The following is a 13,454-nucleotide window of genomic DNA, read 5'->3' on the forward strand; positions in this document are numbered from 1 at the left end:
TCAGCCTGTTTTTATTTTCCATTAAACTCTTTTAACCCTGATTGTACACTGCACTGTAACTTTTATTATATTTTAATGTGTATTTTTTCAATTTCCCTGTTGCTTTTATGTTTTATGTAAAGCACTTTGAATTACCTTGTTGTTGAAATGTGCTATACAAATAAACTTGCCTTGCCTTGATACAGTTTGAAACTTCACTTTACATTTATCCTTCAGGATGAACTTGCTTAGTGTCTAAGGATTGAGGGTCATATGCTATACAGATTGTAATGCCCCATGAGGCAAATTTGTGATTCATGATATTGGGCTGTATAAATAAAATTAACTTGACTTGACTGAGCTGCAGCTAACCTCTGATTACGTCCACTGAAAGTCACTACAGTTAAATTTAATTTGATCTCTTCATCTATTGGGTCAGGACAGGTTATATTGCACCACATAATATTAAGTCCTAATATGGAGATAATAAAATTATGACTGGAATAAATACATCGGGGGCTTATTTTGTAGAAGTTTCACAAATGGACAGAAATAGAGATATTAAATGATAAAAGTTGACTACAAGCTTTAAGAACATGAAGAACTCCAAGACTCCAGTTCTGTCTGCAACCACTTGGTGCTGCTCTCTCAACATGCATTATGCTGCTGAGGTTTATAAAGCACATGCCATTTAGGGATAATAAACTTAGTGGATGCAGACTCATTTTTCATAAAGTTAACTTATAAGTCAATTTTTCTTATTAAATCTATATCACAAGCACAGAGGAGTCGATGGACATATAGAGAAGCACTACAGTTAGTGAGTCATTCTGAAACGTTAAGATAATTAAGGTGTGAATTGTGCAAAAGAGACTGCAACTCGATATCAGTATTATGTCTTCAATATGTTATAAATTCAGTGAAGTTATAGAGCAAAATCTAATGACTGCCTTAGCAAATATATGTATATAATACCACAAATCCTTCTTAATTATTGAATTTTAAAATTTGACAGTATTTGTATGTTTACAAAGTACAACTCAGCCTTCAAAGACACTGCAAGCGCCAAAGCATAAAAAACAGTTGCAGTGAGCAACTTACAGTCTTGAAACAAGTTTCACCAATTAACAATGTGGAAATACAACATTTGGTTATAAGGATTAAAGGACATGTGTGCTTTATATCAAAAGTGAATAACAACATCAACCCTAACTATGTGACATTAAAATCTGGGAACTGTCATACAATACATGGAACAAGATTCAACATGGGGAACGCAATCCTGAGCTGTACCGTTTCCCAGCTTCTTTACGCTCTGTCAAGTAGTGGCCAGAAACATCCCAAAACTCATCATCATCATCGTTAGAGCGGAGCAGGGGCAGAGGATGATCCTTTGTCTTGAAAGGAAAAATCATCACTACCGCCCTCACCTCCTCATCAATCAGTCCTCCAGAATCAGCACCAGAGGCTTGGGCATAGGATGAATGCTGACATGCTGAGAAAGAGACCGAAAATCCTGAGAAAAAACAAAAAAAACCTATCATCATCATATACATTTTTGGAAAGGAAATGCTTGTGAGGAATAGCCAGCTCTGGTGGCAGGAAATGACAAACATTGGGAGAGCAACATTTTCAAGGCTGGATAAAAGTTTGAAGTGAGCCAAAATACTAAAATGTAAGCAAATGTAAAACCAATTGACTCAAGAAGGGAAAACAGCACAAATCAGACATACACTTTCTATCCACTCCAAGATACGTGAACTGCACGAAAGCCTATTACGGCAAGTACCTATTTCCCAAAATGAGTGGGGAAATGGATAGCTTTGAAGTAAACATCTATCAAACATTTTACAGTTTGCTCAAATGAGCAATCAGGGGTATTGATGTACACAGGCTTTTAAGTTCAGATCTGTGGTTATGTTCAAAGGGCTTTTACTGACAAATCAAATGAGATGAGCAATCTTTTCAAAACAGAGCAAAGCATCTAATGCCATCTAGAGTAATTTGATGACATCAAGCATTTACACAGTCAGCACAGGGCAACTCTGCATGGAGTTGTCAAACTAATGTACTTCGTATAGTTTGATTTAAAGTAGGTCAAAGATCAGAATAATCAGAAAGGTCAGTATGCAAACCATGGGTACATTGCAATTCCCACACCATTTGCGAGTAGTCAAACGCTGACATTCATGACACATTTCCAGCAAGTGCCCAGGCATGTGGACATTTATAGGAGCCGACTGGGACACAACTAATGAGGCCATCCTGTGGCTCACACAAATACATAAAGCACAGATGCTTTGCTGGTTTTATTTAATTTTCCCACAATGAAGAAATTAGTAGGATCAAACCTGATGCATTACAGAGTGAAAAACACGTGCACACTTATGAGCTCGGAGAGATAATACAATAAAGCAATTAAATCGAGGTGTCCAAGTGGCCCAGTGGTTAGGCCCAATTTGATTCAGCTCGTTACCTTTGCTGCATGTGATACCCCTCTCTATCCAGCTGTTTCCCGTCTTCATCTCTGGTGTAAAACATAAATGTACTTTACATAAAAGCGACATGTGCTATTGTCTTGAATTGTTTCTGTCTGATTACATATTTAGAGAAGGAATACATTTTTCAGTCATTGATCAATGGATGCGATGTTTCACATTTTTACAGTCAGATATTCCTTTTTTTTTTTTATTCCTCTGTCTGTTAATTATTGTCAGTCCTAAAACAGGTTTTTAGACACTACTACCACCAACAACTAGAAAGGGTTGGTGTACTAGATGTTGTGGGGATTGTGGGATATCTCAATATATACAAAGTGGTATTAGGATATGGAAGCATCAAATGTCGTAGCAAGATACCGGATGATTTAAATCAATTGGGGTTAGAAGAAGGATTAATTCTTGGGAAAAATATTTTGCTTTTTCTTTGTGAATTATAATCAGCAGTGGACTTTCAGTTGCAGTTTGAATGACAGCTCATGTATTGTATAATTTTCTGTTAGCACAGTGGCTTGGTTTCTTGAGTTTGAAAGTTCATCTATGACCTCGGAAACAGCTTGACAAAAAAATCTTAACTCAATCGAGTTACAAAAACAACATACTATAACAATTAGTATATACTGAAGTGTACTATGTAGAAAGTATGTAGTATGTAGGGTATGTATAAAACTAGGTCCTAGTTTAAGTCAAGAATTGGACAGAATTGTGTAACACCATCATATACTAAAAGGATGACCAAGGGCTTTAAAAAAAAATACATCTTTTGATTCTTCCTTAGGAGGGTCTGAGATCCTTTTGAATGGCTCTGAACAGCTGGATCACAGCGTCTGTCCACGCCTCTCTCTGCTGTTGGTTGCTTACTCGAGCCAGGGTCTGAGTGGTGTACACCAGGGTCAGCACCGTCCTCTCAAAGTCCTGCCAGCTCAGAGAATACCGACGCTGGGCGAGCTCTGCTGTCAGGCGGCGTATGTCGGAGAGCCTCTTTGGCAGGACATCCTCGCAGATGACCTCCAGTTTCTCCACGCTCCTCAGGGAGGCGAGCTCCTCATCTGGGATCAGCATGGTGTGTTCTCCACCTCGGATCTGCATTCCAGCTAGCAGGATCTTGGAGACATGGGTCCATAAAGAAAATACTCAGGAACTATGTACTTAAACTACTAACCAACTAAATAACTAGCTTGCTACCGAAAACCACCTACTATACCAATCCACCAAAGGCACTTTTTATTTACCTCTTTGTGAAGTGAACGGAAGATATCATAAGATATTAATAAACATTCCTGTTATCAATATCCAGCAAACTTTGGGTAAACACATACTTCACATTTCTGCTCATGATTAGCAGGGAAGCAGCAGTACATAGTGTTTTCATTTTTGTTTTTAGCAGGAGCTTTCAGATGTGGAAGATGGACCAAAAATGTGTGACTTGGACAGATCTTTTACACATTTTCAACATATTTGAATAGGTTTCCAGCGCCGAACCATCGAGCCCTGAACTACTTCAGCAGCCACAGGATCTAAACTGACCTCAAAAAGCAGGTTGACATCCTCCACCGAATGCTGGAACGTGGGGTTGATCAGCGAATATGTCCCACGTTTTATCGTATATGCAGATGGATACAGAGCTAGAACACATAAGAACAAGAAATTAGAGGATTTTAAAGGAGCATTAGAGGATATTCCTTGTATTCAAGGAATTAGGCACCACATTATCCATGCATGTGGGTGGGCCAGAGGTTGACTAAACACAGATACATTACTGCTCAAATATTATGCAAGTGAGATCGAATTGGTCTCCAGCCGTGCAGAGGGTAACTGGTCTTCGACCTGAGCCTCAGATGCTCCTATGTTTACAAGTGGCAGTCGCCAGGGCATGCAGAGGTGAGATATCTGCACTCACAGGGGGGCAGGTGTTGCTGACCTCATTTGGTCAGATTTCAAAGTGTCTGTCAATATGTGTAGCAGACCTAGGATCCTGTAATCGGAGGTGTCCAGATAGAGCTGGAATGAAACCCCTCGCTCTCAGCTAGTAGAAACAATTGCTGCTACCCCATCTCTATGACAAAATACCATGAAATCCATATTTTACTGGAGGTGATAACCAGAGGCAATTCCACATGGTCACACACCTCTTAGCCAGGTAGAAAGTAACTAAGTACATTTACACAAGTACTTTTTTTAAAGTACAATTAAGTTACTGGCACTTTACTACAATGTCATTCTCTGTTATCTACTTTTATTCTTCAGCAATACCTGAGGAAATTATTCTTATCTTATAGCTGTATCTATAAGAATATGAATGCATTCATAGAATTTAGATTTAAGGCAGCATTAAAGTAATAGTTCAACACTTTAGGAAATATGCTTAGTTGCTTTCTTGCTGAGGATTAGATGAGAAGGTTAATCCCACTCTCATATTTGTCTGTTAAATATGAGCCAGCAGGTGGTTAGCTTAGCTTTATTGCTGCAGCAGCAGAACCATACAACCTTATGGGGTCATTGTGGTGACAGTTCCCTATTTACACATCCAGGAAACACAAAGCAGCATTAGCATTCATTTGGAGTTGTATTTCAGACCACCTGATGAATGTAAGTCCACTCTTCACTCTCCTCTAGCTGTTTTGGTATTCACCAACTCCTGAAAAAAATATCTGGCCCTTTAGCTGCTAAATGTGTCACTACATTCACTAGCTTGTTGCTCGCTTTGTTTGTGTGCCGTTTAATGTTGGGCAGCTAGTGTACAGTGGGTTTATTAGAACTTTTTCGCTTTCACTTTTTCGAGTGGGGTGAGACTGAACCTATTTGTCGGCTGTAAAACCAAAACAATGAGGTCAAAGGTGCTAAAGTGCTCTGCTGAGGTGAGGGGAACCGCAGACTTGAGTGAATATTCTCTGTGGGTTGCTCACTATAAGTAACCCCCCCCAAAACGATTGATTAGTGCAGCTTTAATTGCTTAATTCAGCACCACTGAATCAACTACAATATGAAAAGATTTTTGAATAGAAGTGTAGATCTTAAAGGATTCCAATACTTATTACACCATTCACCTTATTTGTGTGATCTAGTGGCATTGTTTCTTTAAATAACTGAAATTTAGTACTTTATTTGTATGAGGACCTAAAGAAATACAAGTGGGGAAAGTACATTTATTTTTTTTAGCTTTTATCAACTCAAAGAGCCATTTTTCTCTAAATTCTCTAAATTCTTAATGAAATCAGAAGGACATATCTGTGTACAAAGACTTCTTTATGAACTAGCCTGATTTTCAAACCCCATATATGATAATGAGCACTACTGGTAATGCTTTGGGAGGTTGAAATAAAAAGGATGAGAAAAGAAAGTAGAGAGGTCACACAAGTTCCCTCCCATACCGTTTGTAAATTGACTACTATTGCTGCCCAGACTCTTTAAATGTGTTAGTACTGTATTATAACACGATTTAATGTGTGACACACTCCAAGACCAATTTGATGACACTGCTTCAGGAGAACAAAGTGAAAAGCTTCTCCAGACATCTCACTCTCTTTTTTCCACTGTTTCACATATATGGTTGCAATCCAGGACTTGGCTCAGTGTGTAACCCAGCACACAGATCACACACAGATCTTAATGAGGTATACACTACAATCGGAGGGGTTTCATCAGATTTCTGATCCAATTGTGCAGTAATGATCAGCCCCGCTGCCCTCAGCCTTTCCAGCCGGCCAGATACATTTACCTTTATAGCATTTGTGAGGCCAGCCAAAGCCGCATGCACTGGCTGATCTCCCCTGTGTACCTGTTTGAGTGACTGCCAGTCTCAGTTCCAGCTTTACTTTCACAACCCAGCCACCATTCTGAATGTAAAGAAAATCTGTAGCTGCTCCAGTGTAAGATTAATAAAACCCACCAATCTGTTACATTTGTGTTATCCTCACCAATTATCCCACTTATTTCAGCTCTCAAACCTGCCCAAACTAAACAGGGCCATAGCCAAGATTTTATAAACACTGAGGTCAAGAGTCCAAAGTTCTATGGTGCAACCCCACCCCTCTAAAAAATGTTTCAACAGCCACCAAAGAAAGAAAACTTTTTCCCCCATCAACATTGTGTATATAAATTGAATAATCTGCCAATTTGTGAAATGGGAAAAAAACATTAGCTTGCTTTCTTGCCAAGAGTTAGATGAATTGATCGATCCAACTCTCATGTCTGAGAAAATTAAAGTGTTTGTGTCTGCACACAATAACTGTCTCTTGGCTCCAGCTTCATATTTACCATACAGACATGAGTGGATCGAAAATTTCAAACAGCATTTTTTTTTTGTGTGTGTGTGTGTGTCTGTCTGTGTGTGTTTTAGAATATGTTTTGTAAAGCTTATCGCCATACTTTATTAGCAGAAAGGTGTTTCAAGACCTTCTCTGCAATGACGAATTATATGTGAAATTGAGATCAGCCATAAAAAACTCAAATTTAAGTAATTGTAGAATGTAGAAAAAAATGTTGTTTTTAGTCCCACAAACACCAAGGATCAGTACGGAGGACATTTCCCTGGATCCAGCACTGACATGGATCAGGTACTTGTAGGTGAAAATTTACACCCCACGTTGAGTAAGTGACTCCCAAATGCACGATAAGCAGCTGATGAGGAAAGCCTGTGCCGCGATGCTGAAGAGACACTCCAGCTTCGGTGGGGCATTGTCAGTGTAAACAAAACAGCACCCAGGGGAAAAGTGTGCTCATTAGAACAAGGGTTATGTTACTAAAGAATGGAGGAGCTGCAGAGAAGTGACAGCTTGCAGACCAACCCAATGCTGACTTACATTTAAAATTAATTATCTGTGATTTACATAAAAGTTGTCTTCTACTTTCTGCCATTGTTTGTTTTTTATACATTCTATGGTTGTAACACAACAGTCCTTTGGCATGCAGGAAATGTTTCTAGTAGGGAAACAGCAGTTTGGTATTAAACTGTTGTTCCTGGATAATGCTCACATGGTTGGAGCAGCACTGATGTGGACACAGAAACAGGCCATGTGTCTTATAACGTTGATGAAGCTACAAACAAAAAATGAAGAAGACAATCAATTTAATGTGGCACATTTGTGTGTCACATTAAATTGGAATGCAAGAATTCAGCTTTGGTGAACTTTGACGGGCAAATTCCCGCCCTTGACCAATTGCAAACCATTTGACAGTTCTGACCTTTGTGGGAATGGAGAGCTCAAAATGTCTAAAATGAAGAAAGCTGTGTGTTGCACCATCCACTTTTATTTAACCTTCCTTTGTTGGAGTATAAACTGCTCCACAGAGGAATGGTTTGCAAACTGTAATAAGACAGGAGTTTATAGTACATATATACCTTTGAATAGATTTTGTAAACTCATTGTCCCGTTAGCGACCAAGCTAACTTGCTTGGAACACATTTTTTTCCCCCCTTCAGTAACCAATGAAATGGTGTACAATCTGGAGAACAAAATGCCGGGGGGAGTAAACGGCACAGTACCGAGAAAACAGAAAGCTAGGGGAGCTTTTGTTACTGACTAGCGATAGCTGGCTAGTATTAGCAGCTAGCTCACTAACTACAGTAGTTTACCCTAGCACTGTAGTCTCTCTGTCACCAAGCGGCTTTCTGGTGACCAGGCCTGTAGTGTTTGGCAGATAACAGAGGTCAAAAGGTGCAGAAAGGCTAAGAGTTGCAAGACAAAATTCTTAAAGTTAAGGGACCCTCAACATAACTAAAATATGAAAAGAAATTTAAAAATTGATGCGGTAAAAATCTCCCCCTTCAGTCCATATCCTTTTCTTTCTCTAAATATTCTTGGCTACTATACTACATCTTTTCCTTAGAAAAGATGATGCCGTGTTGATGTGAGACATGATGGTAGTGATGGGAAAGATTCCCATGTTTATGACAAATGTGACAACTCAAGACTATTGTAGGTCTATACTTGCCGATCTGGTCGTATGAAGGCTAAAAATACAGCGCGTTGACAATATTACAGCATATCCATTACATGTTGGTTAAATCACCTTGAACAGCAGACTTTGGCTGATTTCAAGTGTCCATATTTGTTCAGTTTTTAGGCACTTCCTTATAATTTAGTCATACCAGAGTTTTCATCAGTGTCCTTTACTACTTGTTTATTTACATTAATGACGATCACTTTTACAAGTCTGAAAGTGGTCCCTGCACTATATTCCCAATTTAAGAGTAAAAGAGATGTGTTAAAGTTTTTAAACGTTTTAACATGTTAATGCTGGGGAACAAACAAACATAAGGTGACCATTGTTCCTCCCCATCCAGCGCTCCACACAATCAGTGTTTGGATAGGCAGGGTTCCTACATTGTCATTATGCACAGGCAGGGAACTTGTAATCTCCAGTTTACTGCTTGCAAGGAGATGAGGGAACAACAAAGATCCATTAATTAGCAGGGCTAAATGCTATTCCAGGCTGGAGGGATGTCTTGATGAGAGAGAGCGGGAGAGGGAAAAACAAACAAAACAAAAACAGAATGGACGTCTGGATCCCTCCGGCTTATGGTAAAAGGGGGTAAAAAGGACATGGGAAAGAATAAAATCTTTGCCTGAATGGCCCATCTACTGGTTAGCATTTAAATTCACCTTGAATCATTCACTTTTTCCAGCAATTCAGATACAAAATGTACCACAATGTAAACACAGACTTCCCTATCCATTCCCCCTGTGAGAAAAAAATCTATGTGAGGCTAAGCTGCAATAAAGTCACTTAGTATCGCAAGGGAAGACGAGATAGGATTTGACACTGTGGATATTAGAATACTCGGGACACTAGTGATGATTGGAGACAATGGAGAATGGTCACATAAGTCCAATTTCCACCGACCAAATACTGTCCTTCACAATGACCCAGGAAGGGTAACTGTGCTTTACATAAGCTTAGCCCTTTAACACGCACACCCATTATAAGGTTGAGCTGCCTAAATAATGAAACAAATGGACTGGATGTAGGTTTTAGTAACATACTCTGTCTGACATTTTAGCTGGATGGTTTTTATTACAGGTTATCTTTTTTTAAATAACTACAATGACCAAAGAGATGAAACTCTCCAAGTTCTACATACAGTAGTGCTGGGTGGCAAAATGTTAAGTAAGTGACATTCCCTTACAATGCATGCAATGCAGTCCGCTTAGACAAATTTCTGGAAATTTGGTGAGCAAAAAGTTTCTATTTATTACACAATTTAAAATCCTCCTGTACGCTGCCTGCCCGGCACCAAACGGCAGACAGACAAAGTTAGCAACTAGCTGGTGAATATAGCGGAGCATTTAGCAGCTAAAAAACAGATATTTCCCTCAGGAGTAGGTACAGGCCAAGCAAGAGTTAAAAGAAGAATGACTATTGGACCTACATTCATCAAGTGGCCAAAAACAAAAAGTGCTAACATGCTAATGTTGCACAGTGTCAGCTGCATATGTAAATAGGCAAATGTTTTCAAGGATGTTTGCTGCAAATGGTGATAATATGTCAGTGTTTAGTGGCAAAAAATGTTCTCTAGCTGGTTTTAGCATCATGTTTCTTATCCAAAGATTTAAGTAATGTGAGTCTTGAGAAAGGAATTTCCTTAGTGAGTGGATCCAGTAACAACAGGCCAGTCACTTTTCAGTGGAAAATTAGCTGCTCATGTCCTGCATGTCGCAGTGTTCCTGATATCTCCGGAAGATAAACACATTCTTGCACAGACACACACACACACATACACAGAAACTGAACCATCATGAATGTTAGTTTCCATTTTCTGATAGGCATTTATCTTTAAAAAGGGGAATGCAAATTACTGCAATTTGTGTGTAAGGGATCACTCAGATAAACTTTTTACATGATGTTGTCATTATGGCCGATAAAAGATAAAAAGAGATATAATGTATGAATGGAGCAGGTGAATCTGTACAGCCTCTCAAAGTCCACCTACCTTTCCTGTGGTGCTGAGTGGCTGCCAGGTTGATGGACAGGTAAACGGCGATGAGTGGAGCCCACGACTGCGTCATGTTGATGATCCTCACACACAGATCTAGTCACACTACTCAACATACACTCAAACACAAATGAACATTACAACAGTGGATGAAAATGCTCCGACTGAGCTTTGGTATTTCACATGCACTAGTTTCATATGCCGGATCATGCCTTCATTGCCTCTAATCATTTTTCTTTTCCCTCCGCCCTCCATCCTTCCTCTCTCCCTGTCTTTTTTTTTTGTATGCGTTTGTTCTCCACTCAGGCCAGGCTGTCTGGGCTCTCATCTGGAAATCATCAGGATTTGGGTAGCGCCTGCCCTCTTGGCTAGACTTTTCTCAGCTACCGGCTGACTGCTCGACTGGCTGACTGCTTCAATTACTGAGTGACTCTCCAAATGACTGGACAACTATGTGACTGGATGAGTGGCTGACTGACTTGCTGATTGATTGACTCAGCTGATGGCATCCCATGAGCCAGAAGCAAACCAGTGCTTCAACAAGAGATGGTGCTTTTGGTGAATCAAGCATCCTTTTCAGCTATGACTCCAGTCTCTTGGGTCTTACTTTCATTATTTTGGCCATTATTTCTATTGGTTCTGATAACATTGTACACAGTGTTCTGGGAAACAGGAAACAGCCGGTCTGTAAAATTTGATAATGGACACTTTCAGTTCACTTTAAGTTTCAATTCCAAGTAAGTTTTGCTAACATGGGTCTTTTTTTTTTGGTCAGCTCTTGGTGTAGTCAGTCGGACAGTCCACCACATTGGTCAAGACTAAAATATCTCAGCAGCTCTTGGATGGGTTGTAAGATAATTTTGTATAGACATTCATGACCTCCAAATGAATCCTGTGATGATCCCATAACTTCCTTTAGCGCAACCATAAAGTTGACATTTGTGAATTTGAGTGAAATTATATTATATATATATATATATATATATATATATATATATATATATATATATAGATGGATTGCCATTTAACTGTGTACATTCATTGTAATAACTTTTGTTTTTACAATGAATGTACACAGTTAAATTTTGTTGTTAAGTTTCATGTGGTGAGGTCAAATGTTTATGTCCAATGCTTAAGTTTATGACCAAATACATGCAAAAATAAATACATTCTCATAAGCCTCAGCTGTACTTTGTGCTTAATACTAATTAGTAACTATGCGAACATGGTAAACAGTATACCTGCTAAACATAACAATCAGAATTGTTATTTTGAGCATGTTAGCATTGCTCAAAGCACATCTGTGTCTAAGTAAAGCCTCACAGAGCTGTTAGCATGGCTGTAGACTAGTTCAAAGGCGTACGATCATCTGACCTCTCATGTGTCTTGCCCCGTTGGACTACATTTTAGCGATGTTGCCATGCTGAGTACAATGTTACCATAACAATCAAAATCCTAGATTGATTTATAAAATGAGTTATTACACCAAGATCCAAGTTGTAATCTTTTCTTTTTTTTTTTATGAATTTTAATGAAAATGGAACTCGTGTTTCTCCCTTCTACACAGACCTTTCTTTTAATGTGCTTTGACTTTAATTGCAGAAAGAACAAGGCCTTAAAAGGCCTGTTTGACTGCAGGTAGCTCACAGCAACCAGACGACGATGAAACACAGACTGAGGCAGACGGAGACAATAGCTACATGTTGACTGTCAACATCAACAGCTACACGAGGACCACTCAGAGCATCTTGATTCAAGGCCATCAAGACTCTTTCCACGTCTTTATTCTCTCTCCTCCACAGCCTCTTCTGCTCTTTGTTGTCCCAGAATATGTGCAATAAACGCACAGTCCCCGTTCTGGTGCCAAAGCATATAATAGACTGTGGAGGTGCTCTGGATTTCAGATGGTTCGCTGTCTTGGCTGAGCCTCTAAGGCTGCATCTGCTAAATAGAATGAAGATAATATTCCAGTAATGGTCTTGTGTAAAAGGAGTTAAAAAGAAGGGCACTCATATTCAATCAGTAGATTAGAGAGCAACAATTAATTATTCAAATAGAGGCTGCAGAGATCAAACTTAAATGTTTATTCTAACAATGTAACACAGATAAGAGCCCACTGTTCCTCATCAAGCTGTGCTGTTGGAATAAACAATGAAGCCTGGTATCTGTGCACAGTTATCATCACCTTTTCAAATAGTAAGCCACTAAATTTTTTCAGATAAATATTCCCTCTTGTCAAAAGCGTTAGCATCAGCAAGTCACAAAATGCAATCATAAACGGCGGCACGAGACGAGTGGGGCTCCCATTTCATTTCAGCGACGATAAAAATATTGAGTGGACATGTGGGAGCCATAACTCCGTTTATCTGGATACTTTTAGAGCGATTTGGTGTCTCTGTGGGAAATAAGTTGACAAGGACTCTGCATTTGTGCGCTCCATATTAATGCTCCAAAAAAATTACGCTAGTAAATAAAGTGAGAAGCAGAGGCAGAGGGATTTTATAATGCAACACAATGAAGAAACGGCTCTGCCTGCTTGATGAGGAGACATTAAACATAATCTTGTTAATCTAGTGGCATTCCAAGGTCTGATTAATCTACATATGCTGGATGACTTTAATTTTGCTCTACTGCTGCTATATGTTTCATTGAATATTTCCGTACAGCAGATGGGCAACCAAGGTATGATAGCAATTTTAGTTTTTTTAAAGCCTGCAGGACAAAAAAAAAACAAAAACACATTTACATGGATGAGCATGCAGGAAGAATGCACCTCAGTGGACAAGCTGTAACTCTTGTCTACATGTGATTCACATAAGTAACGCATAAAGAGAAGGCAGGCGGCATTCTGAGGGCCAAAACATAAGCCAAAAGCTGCATTTTCTTCAGCTCATGTCTATACAGCAATATTTTGTGTTTGCCTGCAGGTGCAACTGCTGTAGGACAAGAAAAATGGTACTGACCCCTATAAGTGCGGAGTTATAAACACAAACACACAGCCATACACAGATGCACTGTACAAAATTGGTCATGGCCATGAG

At 39.2% G+C, this 13,454-nt stretch overlaps 1 protein-coding gene across 1 annotated transcript; it reads right to left on the reverse strand.

Moving 5' to 3' along the window:
* Nucleotides 1-865: 865 nt before the first annotated feature.
* On the reverse strand, nt 866-10,698 carry LOC119918392 (protein FAM180A). The gene is made up of 3 exons (XM_038739125.1): nt 10,411-10,698; nt 4,005-4,102; nt 866-3,581 (listed from the first exon to the last, which is right to left on the reverse strand). Exons 1-3 carry the CDS (start codon nt 10,484-10,486, stop codon nt 3,252-3,254), a joined length of 504 nt encoding a protein of 167 aa, XP_038595053.1. The 5' UTR covers nt 10,487-10,698; the 3' UTR covers nt 866-3,251.
* Between the last annotated feature and the right edge of the window lie 2,756 nt (nt 10,699-13,454).

This window comes from Micropterus salmoides, unplaced genomic scaffold (assembly GCF_014851395.1).
Source record: "Micropterus salmoides isolate LMB-PRFRI ecotype aquatic unplaced genomic scaffold, ASM1485139v1 Ms_hic_scaffold_23, whole genome shotgun sequence".
Taxonomy (NCBI): domain Eukaryota; kingdom Metazoa; phylum Chordata; class Actinopteri; order Centrarchiformes; family Centrarchidae; genus Micropterus; species Micropterus salmoides.

Coding starts and splice junctions, on each gene's coding strand:
- LOC119918392 (XM_038739125.1), bottom strand. CDS start 10,486: ATGACGCAGTCGTGGGCTCCACTCATCGCCGTTTACCTGTCCATCAAC. Junction 4,103..10,410: donor CACTCAGCACCACAGGAAAG/GTAGGTGGACTT, acceptor TATGTGTTCTAG/CTCTGTATCCATCTGCATAT. Junction 3,582..4,004: donor ATGTCAACCTGCTTTTTGAG/GTCAGTTTAGAT, acceptor CATGTCTCCAAG/ATCCTGCTAGCTGGAATGCA.